This window comes from Ovis aries, chromosome 5 (genome assembly GCF_016772045.2).
Source record: "Ovis aries strain OAR_USU_Benz2616 breed Rambouillet chromosome 5, ARS-UI_Ramb_v3.0, whole genome shotgun sequence".
NCBI lineage: Eukaryota > Metazoa > Chordata > Mammalia > Artiodactyla > Bovidae > Ovis > Ovis aries.
In genome coordinates, this window is record NC_056058.1 from 14,367,279 (window position 1) to 14,386,088 (window position 18,810).

An 18,810-nucleotide genomic window follows, 5' to 3' on the forward strand; every position below is an offset into this window, starting at 1 on the left:
GACCCTTGCCCCAACCTGTTTTTAAATATGAGAGTAGAGATGGGGGCTCTCAACTTCCAGCTCCCCGCTCAGTCTCACTTGACCCACTACTGACCGCAAGTGGAATTTGTTCTTGCCCCAAAGCCTTGAGTCTTGTTCTGCCTCCAAATTAAAACTGCACTCAGGGCCCAGGGCTCCCCCACCAACCCTCCTCAGGTGAGGCCCCATCCCCGCAGCTCCCATGGGTGACCCTGCTCCCCCCCACTCACACACAGACTCCTCCCCAGGACGGAGCTCGCTCTGGCTTTGGCCTTCCTCCCGGCCCTCTCCTGCTGGTTCTCTGGTTCTCCGGTCTCACTCCTCTCTCCCGCTTCTAGAGATAGCCCACCGCGTTAGTGACATGTGGTTCTTGTCTGTCTCCCCTCTCCTGTCCCCGCGCCTTCCGCTCTGCCTCCTCCCCCTGTCGCTCGGAACCCCTCCGCCGGGTAGGAGAGCGCTGCTCTGGCTGATAGGTTAATACAGGTACTGTAGCTTTTCCTCTCCCTCTCCCAGTTCTTCCTGGCGCCCACACATGACCACCAGACGCCTCTGCCCTGGCTGCTGCCATCCTCGGGAGAGGAGGGGGGAGGGAGCAGACCTGGCGCTGTGCATGGGGGCGGCTGGGGACCGCTTCTTCAGGAGACAGAGGCTTCCCTCTGGGGGAGGGGGCATGCGTGTGAAGGCCTGGTGCCTGTGGGCACGTGTGAGTGCACGCAATGCACAGGTTTCCTCTCTCCAGGGGACACTGGTAGGGATAAGGGTGGGGACCCTGAGGTTACATCAGCAACAGGCCCTGGTTGGTGTGTGCACAGCTGAGCCACCCCAACACACACACACACACACATATACACACACACACGCACACGCACACACACACACTCTCCCCTACCCTTATGGCCCCTCGCGCTCTTCTCTGCTCTGGCCTGCAAGGCTGTCCTCTTTTGTCACTCGCCTGTTTCTGCTGCTGCCTCTTCTTGAATGGCTTTCTCTGGAAGCTTCTGCCTCACCACCTGGTGGCTCTGAGCCTGGAATGGGGGGCCTAAATTGGGGGTTAAGGGGATGAGGCTGGGGAGTCTTAGCCTTGGGCAGGTGGAAGTCTGGGGGCCCAGGACTGAAGGAGGTTGGGAGAGAGGTGTACCCCCAAACCTGGCCCCCAGGAGCCCGTCCTGAGCCTCTGGGCCCTCGGCTGTCCCCAGATCCCCGTCATCTGTGGCAGAGCCTGGCCTCTGCTGTGCTGTCCACCCTGTGGACAAGGACTTATTTCTCCTCACCTGGGACAGAGGCTGCAAGCCAGAGCCTGCGTCCCAGGTGGGTCTGTTCCTCCAGATTCCTCCTGGTTCCTGTTCCTGCCTCCCCCCCCCCCGCAACATCCCCAGGCCCCACGGGGCACCCCATCCCAGGCTCTTGAGTGTGGGAGGTCCTCCTCCTCCTCCCACCCCGCCTCCACCCTCTCTGGGCCTCCCCCCTGGCAGGCCCCAGGCAGAGCCGGGGGTGTGAGCAGAGAGTCATGGCACTTCATCCTCGCTGTCCTCAGGGGCAGGTGACGCGCGCACAGGAGGCAGAGGAGAACTACGTCATCAAGCGGGAACTGGCTGTGGTGCGGCAGCAGTGCAGCTCGGCGGCCGAAGACCTGCAGAAGGCGCAGAGCACCATCCGGCAGCTGCAGGAGCAGCAGGTACCAGGCCGGTGCCTGCAGAGCTCTGGGGCACCTGGCCCCAGTCAGCCCTGCCTCAGCCCCTGGCCCTCCTGTTCCTTCCTTGGGGACAGGGCACCCAGAGTCTCCCCCAGCCCCACACCCGGGGGGATCCTGTGGTTTCTGTTTCCCACCCACCACTGGGGCATCCAGCCTACCAGATTACTACACTGAGGGCAAGACAGTCAGCCTCCCCCCCCTCCCCCAACTGTCCCTGCAGGGACCCCGCCCTCCACTGATAGAGCTGTGATTCCTTGGGGGAGCCTTGATGTCTCTCCAGGGTCTGAAGGGCTGTTGGGCTGTTATCAAACCAAACCTAGGCCCACTCATCTGACATGCAGCAAAACCAGCTACCAACACGGCTTGTGGTGAAGGAAACTACAGCGTCTTTTGCAAACAAGGAGAAAGGGCAGCTCATGCTCAAAAGAACCCAGAAAGTCCCCGATGGCTTTTTGGCAGGGGTTTTTTAGTGCTTTCGTTTGTTTATCTGGCTGAATCAGGTCTTGGCTGTGGCGCTCGGGACCTGCTGTCTTCACTGCAGCACGTGGGATCTCTAGTTGCAGCATGTGAGCTCCTAGTCGTGGAATGTGGGATCTGGTTCCCCAACCAGGGATCAAACCCAAGCCCCCTGCATTGGGAGTGTGGAGTCTTAGCCACTGGACCCCCAGGGAAGCCCCTAGGCAGGGTCTTTTTTTAAGAGAGTGCCAGGGGAGAGGGTCTTAGTACACAGGGTCAGCTCATGGACCTTCTCCTGATTGGCTGGTGGTGAGGAAACAGGGTGATGTTTAGGGAACCTCAGTCATCATCAACCCTCTTGCTACAACCAGTCTGGGGCCTGGTGCTGGTGGTCAGTGTGTAGTCACCATGCTCCACCTGGCTGGGGCTCTTAATTTCTGCAGAAGAACTCAAAGACCCATGTCAAGTAGTTATCTCTACTCCTTCAGGAGGGCCTAGGCGTCCTGGGACTCTATGGTCCTCATCATTTACTGCCTGAGGCTGCTCTCTGGAACTCAGCGGAGGCCTTGGAGACTACAGCCTTTTTCTACAAACAAGAAACAGGGACACGGAAGGGCTTTTGTACCCAGGAGGACCCACGGGATCCTGCTTGGTTTCAGCCCCTCCATTTTCTTTGAAACTCAAGAGAAGGGTGGCACAGGAAAAGCAATAAAGTTTTGGGGGGTAGAGAGGTTAATCATACACTCAGCAGGGGAGCTCAGTTTCAGAGCTTCCTCAGGGGGTGCAGCCTTCCTCAGCCATGCATGGTAGGAGTGGGGATGAGGGAGGGTAACCCCCTCCAGTGCCCAACACCTTGCCCTCAGAAGAGGGTCTGGTCTGTGCCCACCAGCCTGAGCTGATGGGTTGGGGATAAGGTGGGGGGCAGCCCAAGTCTGTTGTGGAGTCATGAACTCAGGTGGGTGGTGGACAGCCCATGAGCTGAAGCATGGCAGAGTCCACTTCCCCCAAAGAGGGCTTCCAGAACTCTCCTCCAGCCACACCCAGCAGCTGCCTTCCTGATGTGGTAACCCACTGGCAGCTGTGGCCTCCAAACTCGCAAGTATGACTGAGCACAGGCCCCGAGGGGCAGGAAAGGGTGCTGTCAGCTCCCCACACCCCAGGGCTGAACCAGCAGGGCCTGGCAGTGAGGTGAGGGTCCCTGATGTGGAGAAACCACAGGGTGCTTGAGAAACGGAGGAGAGAAGGAATGGTCATTGGCTGAGGAGAATCCCTCCCCTATGTGTTGACCCTCTGCTCCTGGGGACAGAGGGGCAGAACTTCACTACTGCTGACCCGCATCCACCTCCCGGCTCAAGCTCAAGTGCTGCAGCCCCACCTGGCTCTGAAGCAGCCAGGCCAGTGGGGAAGCTGAGGCTGGACTAACCCTACCCATGGCACAGTGCCCTTCGTCAGGCCAGGTGGAGAGACATTCACCTGCCCCCTCAGGGCTCCAGCCCTTAGGCCTGCTGCAGAGCTAGGTGAGGCAGGGATGTCACTGCAAGGCAGAGGGATGCAGGGAGGGAGTGTGGGAGATGCTGGTGGGGCCCCTGGAAGAGATGCAACTGGGCAGAGCTGCCACAGGGCCCAGGGCCGAGAGAGAGCCACCCACACCCCTGGACTTCAGAGACCCCCAGTGGTCCAGGGTAGCAAGCAGACCTGGGCAGTTAGGCAGGAGGGCCCCATGAAGAAGACCTGGTCAGTGGGGAAGCGGGGGTGGGGCAACTGAGGAGCAGGGTGGCTGGGGCAACTTGCCAGAGAACTGCCCTGCCAGGCCACCCAGGCAGCAAGATGCAGGCTGTGCTCCGACCCCAGGGGCTTCCTTCCTCACTCTCGAGGTCTTCTGTATGGGGCCCACCCGTCACCCCTGGGACTCCCAGGTACCTCTGAGAAGCCCCTGGACACTGACCAAGAAAGTGGTCTCAGCCAACTCTTTCCCCATCTGCTCCTCACAACCCCCATGGTGTGGTCAGGCCACAGACCACACAGCAGGAAGCAGCGCCCAGAGAACTCGCTCTGCATACTCACCCCAATGATTCTGTGAACCAGCCATTGGTGTCCCTCAGGGGGCCTCCTGAGGCCATGTGTGGTGTTCCCAGGACCCCAAGACAAAGCATCAGGGCCCCTGTGGTGTTCTGCCCCTCCAGGGTATATGGGCTTTCTCCTTGCCCTCCTCTGCACCCACAACCTAAGCCCCGCTCCTGGCCCTGGGGGCGGAGGAGGTGGGCCCAGGCCTGGGCCCTCACCTGGCTGGCAGGAAAGCTGCCCACCTCCAACCGCAGCCTGTCGCCCAGCACAGCCCTCTGCCTGCCCCCCAGGATAACCCGCGCCTCACCGAAGACTTTGTGGCCCACCTGGAGACGGAGCTGGAGCAGTCACGGCTTCGGGAGACCGAGACCCTGGGGGCACTTCGGGAGATGCAGGACAAGGTTCTGGACATGGAAAAGGTGTGACTGAGCGGCCGCTGGGTGCACCCTGGAGATGGGGCAGTGAGGGCGCCCCTGGGAGGTGACAGCCGGGCCCTTGCCAAGGATAAGGGGGGCAGCCCCAGGGACTTGAGGGCCAGGCCCTGGAGTCAGAGCCCTTCCCCTGCCTCCTCCCCCATAGTCTCCACAGCAAGGTATGTACCACTCAAGCCCCGGAGGCACGCACACACACACAAACACAGCAGCACGACTCCATGAGAGCCACGCCTGCCCTCATATGCCAGCCACCAGGCCAGCACCACAGCGGCTGTCAGGCCCCCTGGACAGCCCACCCTGACTGTGTATGTCCCCCTCAGGCCCTGAGCTGCAGGGGGAAGGGAAGGCGCAGGCCCATCAAGGCTGCTCCCCTCCACAGCCCCACCACCTAGGGGGCCGCCTTCTCCCACCTGCAGCCCTGCAGGGAGCACCAGGCCTCTTGGTCCCTTCCAGTTCCTTCCAGCCTGGTTATTGTCTCAATTCCTTTGAGCCACCAGAAGGGAAATGCCCTGGCCACCAGAGGGCAGTACTCACCCACTAGTGGAAGCCACACACACATTACCCCCCACCCCCCACCCCAGCTTCAAGCTGCAGTTTGGGGTGTCCTCCTAGGTGGGGTGTCTCTGCCACAGCCTTGCATGGGGCCATTGGCCTCACAGTCCCTAACAGACCCACCACCCAGACTGGGCTTTCCTCTCTCCTCTCTACATCAGAGGGAAATGTGGGCCCAGAAGTTTCACCACCCTCCCCCCAACTCCCAGACAAGGGGCAGCAAGAACCTCCTGCAGCAAGTTGGCTTTTGGTCCAAGAGGCTGGAGCATAAATCTCTCATCACTGAGCCCTTGGGAGGCCAGGATAGGGCCTAGGCCGGCCCTCTGTCCCCTGAGGGCTGTGCTGAAACCTTCTCAGCTTCTGCTGGGCCAGGTCTGGGCCAGGAGGGTGAGGATCTCAGATTCCCAGGTGAGGAGCACCTGGCCTCGCTGCTCTCCTGGTGTTATCAACAATCACTTATGGTGTGGGGGTTGCCCTGGACCAGCCCCCTGAGAGAGCAGGTGCTGTTACTACAGCCGGGTTTACAGACCAGTATTTCCAGCAGGGGCTGCGAGGGTGGGGTCTCCTCCCGGGGGCCTCCTCCTCATTCCCCTGGGCATCCGGGTGTCCAGGGTGCACCCTCTCCCAGCCCGGCTGCCTGTGGTGAAGCCCAGAGGAGAAGGGGCTGGGGAGTGAGGCCTGCGGGCAGCTCTGAGCGCTCCTCTCCCCGCAGAGGAACAGCTCGCTGCCCGACGAGAACAACGTGGCTCGGCTTCAGGAGGAGCTGAAGGCGCTCAAGGTTCGGGAGGGTGAGGCGGTGGCCTCGGCGCGGGAGCTGAAGCTGCAGCTGCAGGAGCTCTCGGACACCTGGCAGGTGAGGGCGGGCCTCGTTCCCGGCGGTCGAAGCGGCCTCGGGGGCCCGGGCGCAGGCTGACCGCCGACCTCTCCTCGCAGGCCCACCTGTCCCGCGGTGGCCGCTGGAAGGAGTCCCCGCGGAAGTTGGTCCTGGGCGAGCTGCAGGACGAGCTGATGAGCGTGCGGCTGCGCGAGGCCCAGGCGCTGGCCGAGGGTCGAGAGCTGCGGCAGCGCGTGGTGGAGCTCGAGACGCAGGTGGGCCGAGGCCGGCCCGGGGAGGGAATTCGGCGCTCGGGGTCGGGCCCTCGGCAAGGCCGTGACCCCCGCCCATCCGCCCCCAGGACCACATCCACCGCAACCTGCTGAACCGTGTGGAGGCTGAGCGCGCGGCACTGCAAGAGAAGCTGCAGTACCTGGCGGCGCAGAACAAGGGGCTGCAGACGCAGCTCAGCGAGAGCCGCCGCAAGCAGGCGGAGGCCGAGTGCAAGGTGCCCGCACCCCCACTCCCCCCATCCCCTAAGCCCTGCCGCGCCCCTTGACCCCTTTTCCCCCACCCCCGCCCCCAGAGCAAGGAGGAAGTGATGGCCGTGCGCCTGCGGGAGGCGGACAGCATGGCGGCGGTGGCCGAGATGCGGCAGCGCATCGCGGAGCTGGAGATCCAGGTGAGCGGTGAGGCCGAGGGGTGGGGCGGGGGGAGCGCCGCGGACTGGCTCGGGGACTGGACCCCGTGCTGACTGGCACGGCCCGCCCTCAGAGAGAGGAGGGCCGCATCCAGGGCCAGCTGAACCACTCGGACTCGTCGCAGTACATCCGCGAGCTCAAGGATCAGATCGAGGAGCTGAAGGCCGAGGTGAGCGAGGGAGGGGCGTGAGAGCCCCGGTGGCCACGGCCAGTGATGGGCCGGGCGTCGGCGTTTTGGGGAGCGGGAGAGGAGAGGGGCCCGGCGGCCGGAATCCGTCTATGGAGACGTCGATGCATGCCTCCAGCGCTCGGGTCCCACCTTACCCCAACCCCCTGCCCCAGGTGCGGCTGCTGAAGGGTCCGCCGCCCTTTGAGGACCCGCTGGCCTTCGACGGGCTGGGCCTGGCGCGGCACCTGGACGAGGACTCGCTGCCGTCGTCCGACGAGGAGCTGCTGGGCGTGGGCGTGGGCGTGGGCGCCGCCCTGCAGGATGCGCTCTACCCGCTGTCCCCGCGCGATGCGCGCTTCTTCCGCCGGCTGGAGCGGCCTGCCAAGGACAGTGAGGGTAGCTCCGACAGCGACGCCGACGAGCTGGCTGCGCCCTACAGCCAGGGCCTGGACAACTGAGGCCGTGCCCCGCGTGCTCGGCGCCAGGGCGCGGGGATAGGCGGGTGGGCCGCCGCCAGCCCGCTCCTGCATGGGCTCCAGCTCTTCACAGACTCCAGGCCCTTGGCGGTTTCACCCACCCAGAGGGCCAGGCCCAGCACATAGCTGGGCACAGAGGGCAGGGCCAGAGGCTGGGGATCCTCACAGTGCCCTGGCAGGCCCACCCTCCCCAGCAGTGTTTTACCCATCTTGGTCCGTTCCCTTCTCGGCCCATTTACCTGGAAGGTCTGCCTCTCTTAACAGCCAGGGCCAGGAGGACCCAAGGGTCCCAGGACTGCACCAACGGAAGCTCCCTCTCCTAGCCGGCCTCCTCCTGGGACAACAGCGGCCCTGCCGGGAAGGGCCCAGGCTCTGGGGCAGGCCTGAGGAGGAAGGTGCCCCTGTAGGCCAGACTTTACCACCCATGAAGGCCCTGGGGACCCTTGGCCTCTGGAGATAGATGGCCAGGCAGGGCTTCCCTGCCTGGTGCAGGCATTGTGGCCCCTGCAACAGAAACCAAAGTCCCCCCTACTGAGTGCAGGGCTGCCAGGGTGTGACCGGCTAGCTGGAACCAGCCAGGGCCTGGGCAGTACCTGTCCCTATTTCCTAGAGGCCAGAGCAGCTGTAAGGAAGTGGAGAGACCTCCCCCTCCCCAGCACCCCACCTCTTCCTCTGTGGCAGCCCCATCACCCCAGCTTGGCCAGTGACAGGGGAGAGGGGCTCCCCATGCAGGCTAGCCTCCTCTCCAGGGGATCCCCAGCCTCCAAGTCCCTTCCTCCTCTGTATCCCTAGCCCCACCCTCCAGCCCCAGGGGAGGAGGCCTCCTGGCTGAGTTCCCCCCACAACCTGCTCACAGTGGTCCCGTGGTCTCTGCTGAGTCAGAACCAAGAACGGTGCCAAAGTCCAACGATGCCCCCAGACCCGACCCCCCGGGACCTCATGACCCCCGGGCTGACCTTCTCGGTGCTCCTGGAGCCTAGAACAGCATCACAAACAGTCCCCCTGGCGCTTCCTGGGGTGGAGATCCATGCTCAGTCCCCTCTTCCCGGTCGCCCACTCAGTGTTACAAAGCCTGGGGACCAGGGTGGGCATCCCAGGGGCTCACCCACATGCCCCCCGCACTGCCCACCACCATTTTGCACACTGCCTGTTCACACTCCACATGTCGCCCAGGCGGGAAAGATGGAAAATAAAGTGTATTTACACAGTCACAACAAGGGGCGCTGAGTGGGGCAGGCCTGGGGGTCCCTGGCCCCTTGTGAAGCAGCGGGGAAGGGAGGAGGCTGTCTATGCCCTTGGGAGCCTCCCACTGTCTAAGAGAACCAGGGGCACAGGTCACAGCAGGCCAGCAGGGCCCCAAAGAGGCTGCCTAGGATGGGGTGCAGTGTGGAAGAGCAAAGTTCACACTGTGCGTGTGAACATTAAGTGTGGGGGTAGGAAGAGAGAGGTTGGTATTGGAGGAACAGGTCAGATGCACCCTTAGAGCAGGCATTTTCAGGAGGATGGCTCTGGACATGGAGAGAGTGGGCCATGATTTCCCATCAGGGCATTTCAGCCAGGGCCTCCCCTGAGAGTCATGGAGAATGAAGGGGCTTGGGCTTGGGGCCTCAGGAGGATTCAGGATCTAGTTTCCTCCATTTGGCATGTACTTCCCGCAGCCTTCAGGGTTTTCTGCTTTGAGCCTGGTTCTGAGGGGTCCCAAGTGCAGTGGAGGAGACAGACAGGGATAAGCCTGCACTAAGAGTGGCAAGTGCCTAGATGAATGTGTAGGGAGATCAGGGAAGGTTTCTTGGAAGAGGTGGGGGGTGGATGCATCTCCAAGGGCAGAAGCATAAGGGTGAGATGTGGAGGGATCAGCAGGAGACACGTGAGATCTGTGAAGAAGGAACAGGAGAAAGTGGGCATGGCCAGACTGGGAAGGGGGTTTTCAAATCAGGAGAAGAAAGATTTTGCACTTTGAACTGAGGGTACTGGGGAGCCATGGAGGGCTTAGGTGAGAGGGGCACCATCAGAGGGACTACAGTCTTGGGGGTCAGCACAGAGACAAAACTGAGCCAGGCAGTGGGGACTGCTCTGGGGAAAGAAGGCCCAGAGAGGCAGGGTTTTTTTTAGGGTTGCCCACAGAGCTGAGGCGTACTCCCAGCTAGCGCAGGGAGTCAGATCCAGGGATGGCAAGGAAGGCTTCCTGGGGGAGACATTTAACTGGGTCCAGCCAGATACCAGCCTGGCCCTGGCCTCTACGCCCGGTGTGGACCCACAAAGTGTGCCCTGCTCTGCTGCATGATACCTGCAGAGCAGCAAGCAGAACACCTGTCATGCACCGGGACAGCTGCGCCCCTCTCACACCACAGCTCCTGTAGACCCATCACCATCCCCACCACACAGTTTGAACACTGAGACCTTGACCATGGCTGCCTGCCTCTCCTGCTCCCACCGAGTAACTCTACCCGGTTAGCTCCCAGCATGGGGCAGGAAGTTGGGAGAACTGGGGCTCTGCCCTGCTCCTTCTCGAGGGCTGGCCTTGGGGCCTCAGCTACCCAACATGTCACGAGTCAGCCCCTACCCTTGGGCTTGTCTCAGCATCTGGAAACAAGGACACCCAGATCCTCACCAGGGCCCAGCTTAGAAAAGGAACCTCTGGAGTTTGTCACCTTAACTGATCAGCTCCCAGGGATGGAGGTGACAGTATCCCATCAAGACTGGGCCAATTTCTCTTCAGATCCTAGGTTGGGAGGCAGTTGCTTCTGGGGTGGGGACCAGCAGGAACCCAGCTTCAGGGACTGGGTCTGTGGGCAGAGAAATAGCCCCACATGGGGTCCCTCTCTGTCCATCTACCTGTCCTGAGGATTGTGGTTCCCCTCGGGCCGCCATCATTTTGGATGTAAAGCAGGACACCCTTGGGGAGGAAAGGCCTAGGGGATCCATTTCCTGCACGGGTACTTGGGAAGAAGGAGGGCCTGGGCTGTGGTTTAAAGGAGCTAGAGTCAGGATGACTGGACTGTGGGAGGAAGGGCAAGGAATTCTGACTCGGGGAGACAAGCAAAGGCAGTGGTTGGCTCTGGTGAGGACCCTCGACATTGGTGCACAGGCAAGGATGCCTGGCTAGAGGGCTTAGGGGGGACGTCCTAAGTTGGGATGAAAGGCAAGGCCCATGGCTGGGAGGCAGGCCCAGAGGGGCATGGTGAGGGCACCTGGAGAGGAATGGGCAACGGAAGCATGCCCAGATCTCCCATCAGCCTTGGAAAGGCTTCTCCTTCCCTGTGCTCCTCAATGCGGTCCGCCCAGGAGGCAGTGACTCCCCTTCCCAAGCCCAGGGCTCAGCTGCGGGGCTGCTCTTTGCACTGCAGCCTCCTTGGTGAGCAGAGAACAGTGTGCCCTCTTGGGAGACCCTGGAGGGACCTGAGATGGCCATCAGTCTCAGGCCTCCCCTATCTCCAACACCCCAGGGTGTAGAAAGTAAAGGGGTGCACACTGTGAGGAAGAACCTCAGGAAGTGGCTTGCACCCTCTCCTGAGATCCAAGCAATCCCTCCCCAAGTGTCTCCCCCAGCCCTGCAAGGAGTGCCTGCTCCCGTGGCAGAGTATAGGAAGAGCTTGGTCAGCTGGCCACACCGGGCACACCTCGTTCATTCACTTTCTCGCGCAGCCCCACCTGGGCCCCTCCTGCACTTGATATTTCCATGAGAAGTCAGGCATAAGAATGCCTACATTCACGCACGCTGGTGGGTGCACGGCGCTGGACCACGGGAACTCTCAGCATTTCCTGATCCCACCGCAGCCCCTCCTTGCACGCCCCTACCCTCAGTGGAGGAACTCTGGGGAAAGCCTTCAACCAGAGCTACAACCTGCCGTGCACAGCCGCCAGCATGGCCTGCCTGGCCGCTCGCGCCGCCTTGTGGTCGGATGCACCCAGGAGGCCCCCCAGCCCGAGACCGCGAAGGAGAAAGTGAACAGGCCTCAGTCTTCGCTTTATTGCAAACTCGGGCTGCGCGGAAGACAATACACTGGACACCGGGAAGAGTCTAGGCCGAGGAACGGACGGGGCTCGAGGGGTGCGGGAGTGCGTTCTAGGCCAAAGGCGAGGGGCTCAAGGGGAGGGCCTTGGCCAAAGGTGTGGTTGGGTCGCAAGAGTGAAGTTAAGTGAAGTCGCTCAGTCGTGTCCGACTCTTAGCAACCCCATGGACTGCAGCCTACCAGGCTCCTCCGTCCATGGGATTTTCCAGGCAAGAGTACTGGAGTGGGGTGCCATTGTCTTCCCCAATGGGTCGCAAGCCTGGACCAAAATTCTAGGGCTCTAAAGGGACTGAGACCATTCCATGGGAAGCCAGGCTCCTGGAGGAAGGGAGGAGGAAATCTAAGACCTTTAAGTGTAACCTGAGGGGCAAATCCTAAGGCAGGGGTCGGGTGGGGTGGGCGGGTGGGGACAGGGTCGGGCTCAGTGGAAGGTCTCCACCTCTACCACGGTCCAGTCACCCTGCGGGGAAGCCACGTCATCCGGGGAGAAGCTAGTGACTGAGGTGATGCTGGCGCGGGACTCGTCCAGCGGAGACAACAGTTCGGCCCAGCGGCCCAGTTCGGCGTCGCTCAACGCAGTGCGGGCGCCCCCCGCGCTGCCACCACCTCCGGCGCCCCCTGGACCACCGCTGCCTCCCGCGGCCTCCTCGGTCGCAGCTAGCAGCAGCGTCCGGCTCAGCAGGTGCTGCACGACGCTCGCCTGCAGCGCCCCCAGCGGCAGCTCTCCCAAGCGCGCCGGCTTCGCGCCACGAGAGGCCGAACCAGCCACAGCTCCGGCCGCCGCCTTCCCACCGCCCGCGCCGGGCCCAGGCCCGGGATCCAGCGCGTCTGTGGCGGGACTCGCCGACTCGGGACCTTCAGCCTCATAGATGGTGCACAAGCCATCAGCAGAGCCCGACCCGGATGCAGGAGACCAAGGCAGGGGCGCTCCTGCGTGGTGGGGGCGTGATCAGAGGAGAGGGAGGGTCTTGCAGAGGGGGTGAAGCAGAGGGAGAGGGGCGGGGATGCACAGCGAGAGCGGGAAGCCCCACCCCCGCCACGAGACTCCGCCCCTCCCTTCAGCTCCGCCCTCAGACCCAACTGTCCTGCCCCCGAGCCGAGCCTCCGACCCCGCCCTCTCACATCCCAGACCCTCGCCCCTTCTACTGCTCCACAGAGTCCGGAGGACTGCTTACCCGGGGTGCTACGGATGGCCAGAGGCGGCGCGGAACCTCGGCTCCAAGCTGCCGGGTGGCAGGCGGCGAGCTCGGCATCGGCAGGCGGAGAGGCTGCGGCGCCTCCTTCGGGCCCACTGTCGTAGCCGCGCAGCTCCTCGGGCGTGCTGGTGGCGCTGCTGCTGTGGCCCGCCAGGTCCGGGCCACTCAGCGTACTGGATGGGCTGCGCGACGGCGGCGGCGGTGGGCCCGGGGCCAGCGCCAGGGTCAGCCGTGGGCCCGAGATGGGGGCATCGGGACCTGGGGTTGGAGGGCGGCGTGGGGCCTGCAGAGGAGGTGAGGCAGGGGGAGAGGGAGGGGTCTGCAAAGTCGGCAAGGCCAGGGAAGGTGGAGCACGTGGTGGGGGCGTGATCAGAGGAGAGGGAGGGTCTTGCAGAGGGGGTGAAGCAGAAGGAGAGGGACCCGCCTGTAGAGGGAGCGAGGACAGAGAAGGTGGAGCCTGCAGAGGAGGCAAGCTCTGAGGAGGAGTGGCCTGTAAAGGGGGCGTGCTCAAAGAAGGCGGATCCCGCGGAGGGGGTGTGGCCAGAGGAGAGGGAGAGTCTTGCAGAGGGGGTGAAGCAGGGAGAGAAGGAGGGGCCTGAAGAGGGGGCAAGGCCAGAGAAGGTGGAGCCTGCAGAGGAGGCAGGCTTTGAGGAGGAGTGGCCTGTAAAGGGGGCGTGCTCAGAGAAGGTAGAGCCTGCGGAGGGGGTGTCGCCTGGGGAGAGGGAGAGTCTTGCAGAGAGGATGAAGCAGGGGGAGAAGGGGAAGCCTGAAGAGGAGGCGAGGCCAGAGAAGGTGGACCCCTCTGTAGGGGCAGAGCCCGAAGAGAGGGAGGATCATGCAGAGGAGATGAAGCAGGGGGAGGAGAGGGTGGGGCCTGCAAAGGAGGTGAGACCAAAGAAGGTGGAGCCAGCAGGGGAGGCAGGCTCTGAGGGGAAGTGGCCTGTAAAGAAGGCGTGGTCAGAGAAGGTGGAGAGTGCGGATGAGGCACGGCCAGCGGAGGAGGGGTCGCCCGCAAAGGTGGTGAGGCTGGAGATGGGGTCTGTATAGGAATGGCCTGTCGAGGGGAAGTAGCCAGAGGAGGTGGAGTCTGTAGCAGAGGCCTGGCCAGGGGAGAGGGAGACTCTGAACGGGGAGAACCCTGCAGAGAGAGTGTGGTCTGAGAGGGTGAGGCCTGTGGAGAGGGTGTGAGAGGCGTGTCCAGTGTATAGGGCGTGGCCTGAAGAGGTGGAGACAGAGGACTGGCCTGCGGAGGGGGCGTGGCCAGAGCGGAAGGAGCTTGAGGAGGGGGTGTGGCTAGGGGAGAGGACAGGTTCCTCACAGATGCTGCTTGAGACAGAGGGGCTTGTATGGGGGCAGCGGCTGGTGGTAGAGGACCTGCCGAAGGTGGTGTGGCTAAGGGAGAGGGGAGAGCTGGAAAAGGAGGTAAAGTCAAAGACGCCTCGGTGGGGAGTACATTATGCAGAGCGGGTGAAACTGGAGGGAGAGGGGCCATGGCCAAAGGAGAGGCGGACCCCTCCAGAAAGGATGTACCCAGGTGTGTGTGTGGAGCCTGCAAAGGAGGTGTGGCCGGGGGAGAGGGGAGGGTCAGCAGAGAGGGTGGAGCCGAAGAGGGAGGGGCTAGTGAATGGGGCGTGGTCAAAGACCGGCTGAGGGCCTGGGAGGGGGGCGTGGTCGGTGGAGAAGGAGGGAGCGCGTCCCGAGAGGGAGTGGCTGGGACACGCGGAGGCGGTGCGGTAGGACAAGGTAGAGAGGATGTGGCCAGAGGAGAAAGGCCCCTCACTGGGGCTGCGCCTTTCCTGGGGGATGTGGCCTGTGGGACACGAAGGGTCTGCAGCCCTTTCGACTTGGGCTGAACAAGAGCCCGGGGTGTTCCAGCCGGGGAGGCTCCAGAGCGGACAGGGGAGGATAGAGGGGTGACGCCAGAGCCCAGGGGGCGCGAGGTTGGCCTCTGGAGGCTCCCGCCGGCGCTGGGTCGCCTCCTGGCGGCAGGGCTCGGCTCCGCCGCGCTGCGTTCTGGGGCGCTGTTCACGGATTTCCTGGAGGCCTCAGTCGTCGGGGGCCGGAGCCGGGCACTTGGAGCTGCCCGGGGGACACCCACCTCAGCGCCCGCAGCCCGAGGCCGACGGGAATTGACCGGGGAGGGTATGGCTGGGGTGGACCCAGAAGAGTCTGGGGACAAAACCGAAGGCCAAAGGTCACCAATACTTCACAGGTCAGGAACCCCGCCGGTTCCTCCCCCCAGGTCACATACCTCTCCGTGCCCCGGTACTCAGGGTGCTTCTTCTGGGTGAATCTGTGGCTTTTCCTCTGGCCGCAGGTTCCTCAGTTGGGGGACGGAGCCCCTTCTGCCCAAGAGGGCCTGGTCTGAGGACAGGAGGGGCTGCGATCAGGGCAAAGCTCCAGCTCCTGTTTCCTCTCCCAAGTCTACATTTCCCCATCTGTAAAATGGGGCATATGCTCTCTCTGCCAGCTAATAACAGCTTTCACCGATTTGCGCCCAGTGATCAGCAAGTGCTCCCACACACTTTAATTAAAGGCTTCCAGATGGAGACACTAACCCTTGCCTAAGGGACTGGGCGGGGGGGGGGGGGGGGGTTGTGTGTTACCTGGTGGGCGCGCTGGCATGCCCGGGGCTAGAGATACAGCCTGAGCCTGGGGTCCTGGCAGGGGCCCGCTCTCCTCTCCCAGCCGCTGGGGGCCTGGAGGCTGTGGGGAGAAGGCCGAGTCAACACAGGTGCCCCAGATATCAAGGGGATGCTGGTGCCTCAGAGGAGAGGAGGCAAGATAGGGTCAGAATCAGGGAAAGAGGCTGAAGTACCTGGGCTCCGGGGGCCTGTCCCAGCGCTCCGCGTTGGTCCCAACTGGGGAGTAACCTCCGGGAGAGCGGTTCCCCGGATGCCCCCAGTTCTCTCTGCCAGGGGCCCTCGCCCTGCGGCGGCTGCTGCTCCCAGAACTCGGAGAGCCGCGCTGGTTACTGGAGGAGGGGGTCGTGGAGACCCTGCGGACTTGGGGATCGGAAGGCCGGGAGGGCGAGAAGCGGGCAGGCGACCGGCGGCCGCTGCCCTGGACTTGTCCTTCTTGTCCATCCAGCACCTCACGAAGAAACAGATTAATCAGCATCCCAGGTCCTGGACCGCTATGCTGCCTGCAAGGCTCTGGGTCCTGGCACCTCTCTGCTCCTCCTGCGTCACCACCCATGGGTGCCCAATTCTCTGCTTGGATCCACTTCCTTCCACCCACCCACCACTCACCAGTGCAGCTGCTCATGGTGGTCCCCAAGTCTCGTCCTTATCGCCTTTCCTCCAGGCCACGCCTGCCTCTGCTCCCTCTCAGGACTAGAGATCAACCCACCTACCCCTCGCCCCCTCAGGGCCTTGACCACCAGCGTCGGGCCAGGGGGCCTGCCACAGGTTCCATATGAAGGGATGAGCACACACCCGGGTCCCCTCGCCAGCCCCCAGAGCAGTCCCGGGCCTCCGGGAGAGACGCCGGCACCTGCCGGGAGGAGGAGCGGTCCCGGCAGCCCGCGCACGGGCTTGGGAGACAAAGAGCCGCGTTCCGAGCCCGTCCCCCTGCGCCAGCTGGGCCCTGGTCCGCGCCGCCTTTCCACCTGCTCGCGCCACTGCTCACCTCGGGCTTCGGTCTTCCTCCGCTCCACGCTGGGTCGCCTGGGGTGGGGCCGGGTGGGAGCGCCGCGGCGGTGGCTGCGGCGAGCGGAGGGCAGGCGAGGGGAGGGGGCGGCGGGCGGCGGCGCCGCGAGGCGGGCCCGGCCCTTGGCGGCGGGCGGGGGAGAAGGGGGCGCGTGCTCTGGATCCAGACCGGGAAGGCGCAGGCGGGAGCGCGCGGAACTGAGTGGGGAGGGGGGAGCGCGTGGGAGCCACAGGCGGCTTCTTTGCGGCTGCGCCTGAGGACTCAGACACCCAACCGGAGGGGCTTCGCGGAGGGGGTAACCCCTTGGGGTGTCCGATCCAGTCTAACCCCCTCTTCCCCATCCGCTGCCACACACACACCTGCCCAGGCCCCCACCCAACCACCTGGAGACCCGAGGCCGGCCTGACCGCGGATAGGCTGGGCCCTGGCAACCAGGAGGGGCGGGACCATCGCGCCTCGTGCCCAGTTCGCCAATCCGGCCTCTTGATGTCCCTGGCCCAGTCTTTGCCTTCGCGACCGCAGAGGCTGCCCCCGGACCCAGGTTTCCTGGGGCTTCCACCTCTCTTTTACCCAAAGCTTTTTCACAGACCCCAGGAAACCTCCTATCTCGTTGAGCTCGGGAGACTGGTGGGAGAATGAAGCCCTGGGAAAGTAGGGGTAGGCCCCGATTTGGCGGAAGAGAGGAAAAAAGAATGAGGGGGAGAGAGAGACCGAGGCTGGTGAGAAGTGACCCAACCTTCTACAGGGCAGCGCACCCCCACTCTCCACACCCTCTCGGGTCAGATAAAGTCAAGTCAGCAAAAGCTTCTGGATAGAGCCAGGCTTTGGGGAGATGAGATTATTGGGGGGGTGGGGGAGGGTGCTGGAGGTGTCAAAACCAGTGCATGAAGGAGCTGAAGAAATCCCGTTCGAGGTTTCCCAGCCCAGCCTGAGGGAGTAGGGGTGTCATTTTGGTGACTTGACAACTGGTGCAGGGGCCACCTGGAGTACCTTGATAGGGGACTGTGGCATGGAGGGGATAGAAGCATGAAGAGGGAGATGGCCGTCTTCAGCCGCCCTGAGCTGGGGGACAGTGCCAGGCACCCTCCTGCACCTCTGCTTATACTCAAAACCACACTGGGGACTTCCCTGGTGGTTCAGTGGCTACCCTCCCAACACAGGGAACTAGACCCCACATGCTGCAACTAAGAGTTTGCCTGCTACAACTAAAGATCCCGTGTGTCGTAACACAGACTGAAGATCCTGTGTGCTGCAACTGAGACCCAGTGCAGCCAAATCAATTAATTAAAAAATAAAAGACCACATCGACCCCACAGAAACACTGGGCTCTCTGCTCTCAAGCCCAATCTCTCCAGACTCTTAGCTACTCACTATCCCATTCCAAAGAACCAGCTCCCTCTGCCCCACCTCGTCCCCATCACTTTTGTTCATACAGAGAGCTTGAGAATGCCCTGCGTGGTCCCATTCATACAACCTTCTGGAAATTGCAAGCTAATCTATAGACAGTGACAGAAAGCAACTCAAGGGTTGTTGGGGTCCAGGGAAGGGAGACTTGTACCACTCATTGTAGCCACTGTCCCTGATTCCTCACCCTGAGAAGCTGCACGTGAGCTCAGGTCCCTCAGTTGAGTCTGACTCTTTGTGACCCTATGGACAATAGCCCACCAGGTTTCTCTGTCCATGGGATTTCCCAGGCAAGAATACTGGAGTGAGTGGCCATTTCTTCTTCTGGGGATCTTCCCAACCCAGGGATAGAACCCTTTTTCTCCTCTGTCTCCTGCATTGCAGGTAGATTCTTTATTGCTGAACTACCAGGGAAGTCCTGAGTAACTGTCAGACAGTAAATTCTTGTTGTCCTAAGGAGTTAGGTTTTGGGACAGTTTGTTACACAGCAATAGATAGCTACCTCAGGTTCACAAAACCTTAAAAGCTGGTTATAAATAAACAAGTACTGGTGAGAATATGGAGAAATAAGAACACTTGTGTACCATTAGTGGGAATGTAAAACGATATAGCCACTGTGATCCACTTATATGAGGTCCCCAGAGGATTCAGATTCATTGAGATGGACGGTATAACGCTGAGTGCCAGGGGCTGGAGAAGAGGAATAGTGAATTCGTGTTCCATGAGGACAGAGTTTCAGTTTTTGCAAAATGAAAAAAGTTGTGAAGACGGATGGTGGGGATGGTTGCCCAACACTGTGAAATTACTTAATGCCACTGAAGTGAGAGTACTGGTTGCTCAGTCATGTCTGACTCTTTGGGGACCCCCAAGGACTATAGCCCTCCAGGCTCCTCTTGTCCATGGGATTCTCCAGGCAAAAATATTGGAGTGAGTTGCCATTTCCTTCTCCAGAGGATCTTCCTGACCCAGGGATCAAACCTGCATTGCAGGGATCAATCTGTATCGCAGGCAGATTCTTTACCTTCTGAGCCACCAGGGAAGCTCTTAATGCCAGTGAGCTGTACCCTTAAAAATAGTTAGGATGGCAAACTGTTTGTTACGTATGTGTACATTACCACAATTGTTAAAAAGCCTGGGTAGTGTGCATGTGGGGAAACTCATGAACTACC

At 62.1% G+C, this 18,810-nt stretch overlaps 2 protein-coding genes across 7 annotated transcripts in view; one reads left to right on the forward strand and one right to left on the reverse strand.

Moving 5' to 3' along the window:
* EVI5L (ecotropic viral integration site 5 like) overlaps window positions 1-8,594 on the forward strand; it is a 32,524-nt gene extending 23,930 nt beyond the window's left edge. For 4 of the 5 annotated variants that reach the window (XM_042250022.2, XM_042250023.2, XM_027969728.3 and 1 more), the window contains 9 exons: window positions 469-501; window positions 1,553-1,693; window positions 4,522-4,650; window positions 5,930-6,070; window positions 6,151-6,306; window positions 6,393-6,539; window positions 6,618-6,713; window positions 6,806-6,901; window positions 7,075-8,594. In XM_042250022.2, coding sequence (XP_042105956.1) covers window positions 469-501; window positions 1,553-1,693; window positions 4,522-4,650; window positions 5,930-6,070; window positions 6,151-6,306; window positions 6,393-6,539; window positions 6,618-6,713; window positions 6,806-6,901; window positions 7,075-7,359 — 1,224 coding nt within the window. In that variant the 3' untranslated portion in view covers window positions 7,360-8,594. The remainder of the gene's footprint in view (window positions 1-468; window positions 502-1,552; window positions 1,694-4,521; window positions 4,651-5,929; window positions 6,071-6,150; window positions 6,307-6,392; window positions 6,540-6,617; window positions 6,714-6,805; window positions 6,902-7,074) is intronic. The other variant, XM_027969730.3, reaches the window with a different exon arrangement.
* Window positions 8,595-11,332: 2,738 nt separating this feature from the next.
* PRR36 (proline rich 36) lies at window positions 11,333-16,622 on the reverse strand. Of its 2 annotated transcripts, XM_042250019.2 has the most exons (7): window positions 16,217-16,622; window positions 15,405-15,679; window positions 15,193-15,292; window positions 14,838-14,950; window positions 12,566-14,755; window positions 11,830-12,320; window positions 11,333-11,708 (listed from the first exon to the last, which is right to left on the reverse strand). In XM_042250019.2, exons 1-7 carry the CDS (start codon window positions 16,576-16,578, stop codon window positions 11,544-11,546), a joined length of 3,696 nt encoding a protein of 1,231 aa, XP_042105953.1. In that variant the 5' UTR covers window positions 16,579-16,622; the 3' UTR covers window positions 11,333-11,543. The 2 variants fall into 2 exon arrangements, with proteins under 2 accessions (XP_042105953.1, XP_042105954.1); XM_042250020.2 differs by having other exon boundaries at window positions 11,591-12,320.
* Between the last annotated feature and the right edge of the window lie 2,188 nt (window positions 16,623-18,810).

Coding starts and splice junctions, on each gene's coding strand:
- PRR36 (XM_042250019.2), bottom strand. CDS start 16,578: ATGGGGAAGAGGGGGTTAGACTGGATCGGACACCCCAAGGGGTTACCC. Junction 14,756..14,837: donor GAGTACCGGGGCACGGAGAG/GTATGTGACCTG, acceptor TTTTGTCCCCAG/ACTCTTCTGGGTCCACCCCA. Junction 11,709..11,829: donor GTGACTGGACCGTGGTAGAG/GTGGAGACCTTC, acceptor CCCTTCCTCCAG/GAGCCTGGCTTCCCATGGAA.